This window comes from Athene cunicularia, assembly GCF_003259725.1.
Source record: "Athene cunicularia isolate RWA chromosome 3 unlocalized genomic scaffold, athCun1 chr3_part1, whole genome shotgun sequence".
Taxonomy (NCBI): Eukaryota; Metazoa; Chordata; class Aves; order Strigiformes; family Strigidae; genus Athene; species Athene cunicularia.
Window position 1 is genome coordinate 118,221,780 of NW_020799097.1, and position 9,576 is coordinate 118,231,355.

The following is a 9,576-nucleotide window of genomic DNA, read 5'->3' on the forward strand; positions in this document are numbered from 1 at the left end:
CCCCCTCTTTTTTTTTTTTTTTTTTTCTTGCTTACAGCTGGCAGTAAAGCAGTCAAAAGAAATGGATCAGTTGAAAAAAGTTCAACTTGAGCATTTAGAAGTCTTGGAGAAGCAGAACGAGCAGGTATCTTATTTTAAAGGCTTAAAAGAAAAGCAAGCTAGTGAAAACAGTAACCATAATCAGGCTGAGCAGAATGCTTCTGCATGTAAGTCATTACCAAACTTGGGGAAATGACCTTGTTCATGGTCACTCACCTGCTTGGAGAGTTAAAATGAAGAGGTGAGGTGACTTAAATAATGGTACAGAACCAGATTTGTTTCAGATAAGCACGTGAAAGCTAGACTGCTTAGCCAGACTGTCCTTTCAGCTGTTCAGCCACATTGATACTTGTTAGCTAGATATGATAGTCATAAAAGGCTCAGCATATCCATTTTAATTACTCCAGAAAAGTACCTCAAGCAAATCTGTTTCCTTCATTTTGGAACTTACATTTCCAGTGCTGTTTGGAAAATAGAGGTGAAACGTGCATGGAGCATCTCTGAACTCTAAGAGGCAGTTAGTTTGAACTGAATTGTAGAGATGTATAGTAGCATGGGGAGTTTTATCTCTAGTAGTACACCCTTTCCTAATAAAAATACCTTATTATTTTCTGCTAGTTTATAAGCACTTTTTTTTTTTTTTAATGGAAAAAACTACTTGGCAAGGGAAGGAAAACTATAATCTCATTTCTGGAAGAAGCAACACTATGTTCTGAGCAGTTCCCTTGCTGAATGGTTGAGCCAGCAGAGCTGTAATAATTGCATAGACTTGCAGTACTGCACTTACACAAATGTAAACTACAAGAGGAATATACCTGGCAGTTCAGTGAGGTGGGAGAGAAAGGGTGCACTTAATACCCATTACTTCCAAGGGTTGTGTACTTACTTCTTTGTTTATTAAATGTTCAGGACTTGAACTCTCTGGCAGACGTTGTAGTATGAATTAAAGCCATCTTGCAGAGGGAGAGGGAAGAGTACATGCAAACCAAGTATTTACACTGTCAGGACAGAGTCCTACAGCCCCAAAAGCTGCAACCAGATTAACTTCTAGGGGGGCAGCAGCAGGTAGGATCTTGGGCAGCTGCTGCCACTGAGCCACAGCCACCACGGCTCTGTCTTCCAATCACTCCACTTCCCTTCTGGACAACCACCAAAATTCCTCATCTGTTCCCTCACAGGGTTTCTGTAGATGACATCTCTGACATCCAGCATGAATGGCGGTGTCAGTCAGTCTGCTCCTGAGCAATATCTGCACAGAATCAAAAGGCAGGGGGAGCAGGCACCCTAGGGAGGCAGCTGGTCTACCGCAGATCTGTGGTGTCACTGTAGAAAGGATGAGGAAAACTCCCTGTCAACTCTGCTAGTTTTCAAAAATGATGGGCTTGGTCCAAAGACAGGTGTTATTAGTGGGTTTTTTCCCTTGGCTTCAGAGGGCTTTGGGTCCATTTTTTTAAAAACACAAGAATGAGAGAATGATTATAGTTGTGCTATTAACCACAATGTGATAACCACGTTATGTATAAGGGAGGGAGGGAGCTGGGAAATAAGTGTAAATCATTAAAGTCGTCACCTCTTTCAGCAACTAGACATTTCCCTCACCTGGGGTTACAGCTTCCACTGCTGAGAGGTGGTAACAGCCCACATGAGCTTGCTCATACTCCATTTCAGAGATGAAGTCGGCTTAAATCAACAACGCTTAAGTGGAGTAAGATCCTTCATGTGCTGGTTATCGCTTCTGTTTGGGCATGTGGTGGCCTCCACCACAGGGGTAGTCCTTAACAGCTTTTTAACTCACTCTAATTCCATCCATCAGAGTATTTTCATACCTGCTATTTGGACCACTTCCTTTTAGCCCCAGAAGTGCACCAGCGCAAAACCTGGTTTCGTTGTTATACACATTGATGTATGAAAGCTAGCTGGATCGAGATGAAGGTGGTATTTGTTTAATGAGAATTTCAAAACATGATTTTTTTTTTCTTTTCCTAATCAAACAAGAGATTTTCCATCAAATATACAATGTAGAAAAGTAGAATTATGGGTGGAAACAGCCTTCAGTACAAACTGTTATGAATTTAAATTTGTTTTGGTTTATGTATGTTTTTCTTGCATTAATTTTGCAATCTCACTTCAGTTTTCATTCATTTAATTTGCTTCTTGTTGTATTACTCAATTTTGACATTATTATTTTTGTACAAACAGCTTTTGAAATCCTGTCATGCAGTGTCTCAAACACAAGGTAGGATGGACGTATAATAAGCAAACTCTTATTTCAGTGTGGTTTCCTTCTAAATTAAATCATTATCATTGGAGCCCTCCTTGTAAATGCAACCATTGGGAAGTACCATTGACATAGTGAACACATTGTTAATCTTGTTTGCACACAGATATTTGAGCCTGACACAATATTAACAGTATTTTGTGCTTTAGCATCTCAAATTCAGATGCATATGAACAGTGATCTGCAGAGAAAATATTTAGAGATTAACTCGTATTGTACATTAGCTGTTGTTACGGAAAGATACGCTTAGAGTGCTAAACTGTGTCTGTGAGAAGTGTCTATGGATCTGAGAAAACCATTTTGGTGTTAACATACATATGATTAACTGCTAATGCTGATAGACAGACAAAGGGTATCCACATATATTAGTATGGTAATAAAATAAGTAATTCCACAGTAAGAATAGCAAAATATAGATGGCTAGAAATAGCTTTTTAATGTCTAAAGAGAGGCTTCCAGTGCTTTAAAATTCACTTCAGAATCCAACACATTACAAGGTACAGCAATTATACTTACCGTGTGGCCATGCTGCTGTGGCTTCCTAAATAACCGTTACGCACAAGAAATCTCTATTAACCCCTGTCTTACCAAGGGAAATAGTTGCATTAGGCTTGAACATCCAGTTGTACAGTATTGCCTGGTCTGAATAACTTTTTTGAATTGGTAACATCTTGCACCACTGACTGACAGCACCATTAACAGTGTTTATTTATAGACATATAATGAGGAAAAAATGCATGTTTGTTAGGCTAGGAAAAAGATAAAAAATTATTCTTCTACTGTATATGGTTCTTAGCCTATCTTAGGTCTCACTAGAGAGCAAGCATCTTGAAAGCAGAGTCCATGAGCTGCTGCTCCATGAATTCACTGTAGCTTCAACACTGCCTTCCAGAAGGCTCGTGGCCAGGCAGTATGCTTGCATGTTGACGTCACAATGTGCTGTCTGAACCAGCCTTGGACTAGCAAAAACGGCCATCCTGGCCCTATGCTAACGTCCTCTTTGAAGCCAAGTTATCTCTAAAATAATTCTGTACGCCACACGTTGGCGTGCAAAACCTTTGTAGGACACTATGTGCCAGTAGTTAAGTCACAAGCCTAAAACGTAAAATGTGTGAGTCACTAAGAAGCAACCACAGGGTTTTGTTTTATCTGGAATTTCTTTTCACACACAGGCAAAATCCAGCCAACATTTCAGAAGAGGTTGTACATATTGATTTATTTATTATGTTTCCATATTTTCATGTTAAAATTATTTCTTCATTACTTTCAAGCTTTTAACTCATTTAAATGGAGAGCGTTGATTAATTTTTAATCATATTTATGACAGTTGCTTTGCTATTATCATAATTACTTTTTTCCCCAAGATGATGATTATAAAAGTACAGGGCTAGATTTTTCAAGAAGGCATGTATATCACATCTGCACAAACCCACGTATACCTTGCAAAATGAATAGCTCTGCATCTCATTACTGTAGATCTACATCTGCCCGTTTTTGCATATGCAAATATATGTTTGCACATCCAGAATAGGTGAGTCCTTAAGTAGGAGCTTGTATAGCAGAGTTCCCTGTCTAAGCAACATTTACAACTTTTGGGGGAACACAGTTCACATAAATCAAGTCCAATAACATTCTTCCCTGCATGATGGATACAGAGCAGTTACACCAAAGAAAATATTAGCTTGGTTTGCCTCTTCCTAAACCTGTCCTCACCCTCAGGAGCTTGATTGTTAAGATAGATGGGTTAGCTTGCCCTCTGGGTCAATTTATTCAGAGTCCTTTGGGTTACAGATTGAAATAATTTCCTAGATTGAGAGCCCTCAGAGGCAATGAAGAGATGCTGACTCCCAGTTCCTTTAGATGGCAGAGTTTCAAACCAAAGTGCAACTTCAAACGTGTAACTGAGCCACAGGAAAAGTAAATGTGCATGTGTGCATGTCAGAGAGAGAAAGGAAGGGAGAGGAAGAGAATTTAAAAAAGCTCTCTAAGCAGGGAATTCCCAGCCCAGTGCTTTAACTGCTTGCAAAACCCGAGGCGTGCGGAGTTTCCAGCAGATCTGGCATACGTTCAGTGCTGTATTTTGCACAGCACATTTGGATAGAGTTTCAGGTGGATGGGGGGTGTGTAATCCCATGGAGCGTATAGAGCAGTCGCCTAATCCTGTGGTGAAAAACACCACGTCTGCAATCACACGGATCTCCAGGCCAGATGGAGACTTTTTTAATTATTATTTTATTATATTTACCATATAATTTAGAAAATTATTATTACTTTCAAAGATCTTGCCTAATTGCAAGGAAGATGTTACATTGATGGATTTTTGTCATTCATTGTCTTTATGAAAGAAACAAGTTCAGATCACAGGTGAACTCTCTAAACATTTCAGGAAGACATCACAGTCCTCACACAACGGCAGTGAAGGATACGTTCCCAGAGACATTTCCTGTCAGGAGAAACAGTCAGATAGTCATCTGCCTAGTTTTCTTCCCCAAAATTGGAGCTTCTGAGTTTTACCATACGTGTCTTTAAAAAGTCAACCCATGACTCTTGGAGTAGGATGAAAAATATTACCCTAGGGTTTGTAGACATAAGAATTACATCTGATTTTGAAAACAGAATGACACTGGGCGGGGGGGTGGTGGTGGTGGTGGTGTGGTAAACTTAATGTTATTACATATATCTTCAGTGTGTTTTGTCTGTATTTCACTCAGACACTATCATATAAAACACGTGCTTCGTTTTGAACAAAAGGTCTAATGCAATGCTTCATGCAGTTATTTTGGATTGCAGGCAAAGGAGATGCAGCAGATGGTGAAGCTGGAAGCAGAGATGGATCGCAGGCCAGCAACAGTGGTCTGAAGCCTCAACAAGCAAATTGAAGTTGGAGAACACAGCATCCTTAAAATGAGAGCAAAATTCAAAATAATATTGCTGAGGTTGAAAAGTGGGGGGTTTTTTGTTGTTGGTTTTTTCTTTTAATTTTTTTTTGGGGGGGGGGGTTGGTTCTTTGTTTTTAATATATAAAGTGTAGTTACGGACCACCAAGTCTTAAGGTTTGTATTATTTCTTTTTTAACACTGGGCACTGAGTTTCCTTTGTTGGATTTCTATATGAATTTCCTTTGTTTGGAAAAAACACTAATCGGAAGATGAAGACAGTTTTTTAAACACAGTCCTGTATTCCTTTCTGTATCTCGAGAGGCAGCTTGCCTTGCATCAGAATTACACAATCAGAGCCTTCAAACACAACAGATATTTTTAACATCATCTCAAATGGCAACAAAACTGTAGTCAGGTCATGTTATTTACCATTTGTGTTCTCATGTGTGGTATGTTGTGTGGAAACCCCATGCTGCCTGATCCCAACAAGCAACAGCTTGTCAGATGTCATCAAGCCCACTGAACTGGATCTTCTGCTAAGTCACCGTAATGATCAGTACAGTAAGGAGCTGAGTTTGGGCAATTAAAAAATTATATTTCAAAGTATTTTTCAGGCAGCAGGCAGTTAAAAGTTAACTGCCTATGTTCAAAAGTACAGTATGTACAAAGTCTTCGGCCAAATTCATCAACTGTAACAGTAACTTGACAGGATATTTCTGCAGTCCAATGATGTCATTCACAAGTGCCATATCAACTCTTATCCCGTCTGAAAGGAGCTGATATTCTGTAAAAGTTACTGCAATGGTGAGTGTGAGGGAAATACAGTATATTTGTGCCAAAACTGATCAGTGCTCTAAGGAATTACATATTAGGCACTTTAAGAAAAGTTTACATCCTACATTGCTTGTATAGAAATTGCATTTTGATCCTGTTGCTGCAAATCCCAGATATTACAGTTCATTGTAACTTAAAGATTGTTTAAATGGCTTTTGGCAAAAAGTTTGTAACTGTGAAAATGTAAAAAGTATTTATACACTTCAGAATCACAGCATTGTAGAAAATCACATACATGTTGCCACGTGATAAAATTATTCAACAGAAATGCTAAGAGTATGTTTGCATGTGATACAAATGCTACTAAGACTGTAATGCCTACTCTATGACCCCAGTCATTCTACTAGCTGGTAAATACTGAATAAATGTATGGCACAGAATATTGTTTGATTAATTACAAAGACTTTTAGCATAACAAGGTCTCTATATATATGTGTGTATATTAATTACGTGGGCATTCTTGATACTTGTAGTAAAAGAAAAGTACATAACTAATTTAATTTTACACAAAAGTATTTATGCAGATTTTCAGAATTTCATATCAGGAATAACCTTTTTATGTCCATTAGATATAAAACCAATTTGCTAATGTGTTAATTTGCATGTTTCCAGAGCTTGCTGTAGTTATATTGCAAAACAATGCATGTAAGCATTCCGCTTGGAATTTGTCCATGCTGCCAATTCAAAGATGACTGCATGGAAAACTGGTAGTTTAGAACAAATCAGATTCCTGATTTCAATGTACTAAGCACCAATTACTTCGTTGTATATGCTTGTACAAACAAATTCTACATATTCCTATAAACAAAATAAATGAAAAGAGAGAATTATGTTATTGTCAGTTCTGAGATGAAACTTTCAACTTCTCTAATAAAAACCTTAAAAATTCAAAACCTTTAGTTTTGACTGTAGTGAATTGTAGGGTGGTGGCATTATTGCAAATTTTTAGCAAGTTGTATTTCCTGTAAAAATGTGCATAGTGTAAATATATTTCTATCACAGCTTATTTATTCAAAGGAGTCTTATTTCTTTTAAGCCGTAGCAGAATTGCGCAGCATCGGTCCTGGCAGCACTACAGAACTGCCCAAGTACAGTGTAGCAGCTCTGCTTTGAGAACACAATGAGGTCAGTGAAGTCTGTAGGTATTTAAGGCAGGATTTAAGCAAGCTTGTGATGCCTGTTCAGAATTCCCATTCCAAGGCACCACCTTATGATCCGTAATGTTTTAGAGGCAAGTCGTGTACTGGGAGCGGCTTTCCCTGCTCTCTGAGCGGGGCTCAACTGCTGGAGGGAGCTGGGAGCAGCAGTGTTTTCAGAGCACACCGGACAGGATCCAGCATCTCAACCAAGGCAGTGATTATTTTTTAGATTTTTTAAAATTAAAAATATCTTCTAAAACACAGCTGGTGGAGACAGTGCTGCGAGATGGGATTTTTTACTGTTGCCTACCGCAGTGGTTTCTAGCCAGTAAGGAGATATGGAGTGAACTAGTTTTCTTAGGCTCACTCACAGCCTGGCTGGAAGCCACTGTCCTACCTGTCAAAGAAATAGCTGGAAAGGGAGGACTTGGGTTCAGCTCACATCCTTCTCTGAGGAAAATCAAACCTCCCTGTTTTAATTCCCAGGCTAGTATCCTATGTATCAGGGAATAGGCTGGGTTTGGAAGGCTAGAAAATACTGTCCACAGCCTCCTTTTGAGTCTCTGCTCCCTGCTGAGCCAGGAGCGAGGCATTTATCAAGTCAGAGAGAAAATGTGCTTCTGTGAGACTGTGGAGCTGGGTAGCCTCAGCTCCCAGAACTGTTACGTATTTCATCCATTGACAATTTAGCATAAAATGCAGACAGTAATTTGAAATTAAGTGATGAATTTTGTCAGCTAAGGATTTTGAAATACTGTTTAAGTAGTATTTGATTCAAAAATTATTTGAAGTTTGGCCGCTAATGTAATGAGGTGAGAATTTCCATTGAGATGAAATAGGCTAATCAATTTGAACATTGATACTGAGTTAAAGCAGTTTAAAATGTCACTCCCTGCCAAGGTGATGGATTCCACTTCAGTGAAATTTCATCGAGGGAAGTGGCAGATTCTGCCTCTCTGAATCTCTTCAGATAAATTCAGTGCAGCTGTGATGGGGAGGGTCATGACACCCTGGCCTCAGAGGCAGCCTGCTACCCTTGTGGGGGTTGGTCATTAACTTGACTCTTTCCAAGTGAGGGTCTGTTTAACCCCTGCCCTGCTCAAGTGCAGTCGAGCTGCGTTGCCAGAGACCCAAAGTCCCCCTTGGGGGCAGATCTCCTTGCAGACAGATCCTGGAGCTGCTCAGTTGGAAAACCCTGCTCCCAGGGATGCGCCAGCAGTCCCAGCACTGTCACCCCACTGCATGCTCCCTGAGAGGAGGCTGGTGAGAGTTATTGCTGTCTGGTAGTCAGGGGGTAACAGTGGGGGTTCCACCTTCAGAGATAGGCAGGCAGCCTCCACACCTGAGAGTAAGGGCAGGTTGCAGGTTTGGCTGCAGGGGATCCAACCCGTGACCCTAAATTGGCCCTGGTCACAGCATTTCAGGTCAGCTAATGCTGCGCTGGCTCCCTCGGGTGAGACCTTTCTGCTCTGACAATGTTTTGGGGCTTTATTAGGGTTAGGAACTCTTTGGCCTTTCCCTTTTTTTGCCATGGAGAGCAGGATAAACGCAGCTCTGCAAGTGGGAAGTGGGGATTGTTGCTGTAGCTGGAGGCTTTTTTGTTGTGCTGTGCAGCTGGCGGGTGCCAGGAGAGGACAGCTCGGTGCTGTGGGGTTCGGTGGGCTGAGGGTCTTGTCCAGCTGCTCCTCCCCCAGCTGCACCCTGTGGTACCCTCCTCCAGAGGCTGGATGCAGGGGCAGCTGCTCAGGATCATATGTTTGGAGGCTTAGAAGCTACCTAGAAGCCTCAAAAATAAAGGAAAATAAATAGGGCGCTAGAGGAGGAAATAGAGGCCAGTTAAATACTGAGGTCAAAGACCTGAGGAAACCAGGCATTAAAATCACCACAGAAGTAAAATCTGTTGCAGCCAAAAAGCTTCCCATAGAAGAATTTTTTTTTTCCTTATATAGTCCCCTGAAACTATTACCTGCAGGTTAGTCCTGTATCATGACTAACACAGGTCTGGTTCTGTTCTGGAGGGCAGGAATGACTCTTTATCATGAAACAGAAGAGAGAAGAAAGGGTCAGAATATATTTAATATGTACAGCAAGCAGAAAAGGAACTTCAACAGAATAGTTAAAAAAAACCAGTACATTCTCTCAGTATCTGCTCTTATTTTTGAAGAGCCATTTCCCAGCAGGAAAACTCTCTGCAGGTGTGCCCTGGCAGGGAACAAGGCAGCCTCCCACCATCAAAATTCACCTTGCTTCGCCAAACCCTGGACCGTTGCCTCCAGACTCCTTTTCCTGAACTAGAAACTCCAATTGCTAGCGCATCAGCATAACGCCACGCACTCCAAATAGCTGCTGTCCCAAAAGCCAAAGCTTTTTTTTTTTTTTTTTAAAAAAAAAAAAAAAAAAAAAAAAA

The 9,576-nt window shown here is 40.4% G+C and overlaps 2 protein-coding genes across 12 annotated transcripts in view; both read left to right on the top strand.

The window, feature by feature from the left end:
* Positions 1–6,923, top strand: part of PLCB4 (phospholipase C beta 4) — a 199,978-nt gene extending 193,055 nt beyond the window's left edge. For 6 of the 11 annotated variants that reach the window (XM_026845082.1, XM_026845083.1, XM_026845084.1 and 3 more), the window contains 3 exons: positions 38–124; positions 2,239–2,275; positions 5,108–6,923. In XM_026845082.1, coding sequence (XP_026700883.1) covers positions 38–124; positions 2,239–2,275; positions 5,108–5,196 — 213 coding nt within the window. In that variant the 3' untranslated portion in view covers positions 5,197–6,923. The remainder of the gene's footprint in view (positions 1–37; positions 125–2,238; positions 2,276–5,107) is intronic. The other 5 variants (XM_026845088.1, XM_026845089.1, XM_026845091.1 and 2 more) reach the window with 4 other exon arrangements.
* Positions 6,924–9,194: 2,271 nt separating this feature from the next.
* LAMP5 (lysosomal associated membrane protein family member 5) overlaps positions 9,195–9,576 on the top strand; it is a 9,647-nt gene continuing 9,265 nt past the window's right edge. Inside the window, exon 1 of the mRNA XM_026844690.1 lies at positions 9,195–9,231. Coding sequence (XP_026700491.1) covers positions 9,195–9,231 — 37 coding nt within the window. The remainder of the gene's footprint in view (positions 9,232–9,576) is intronic.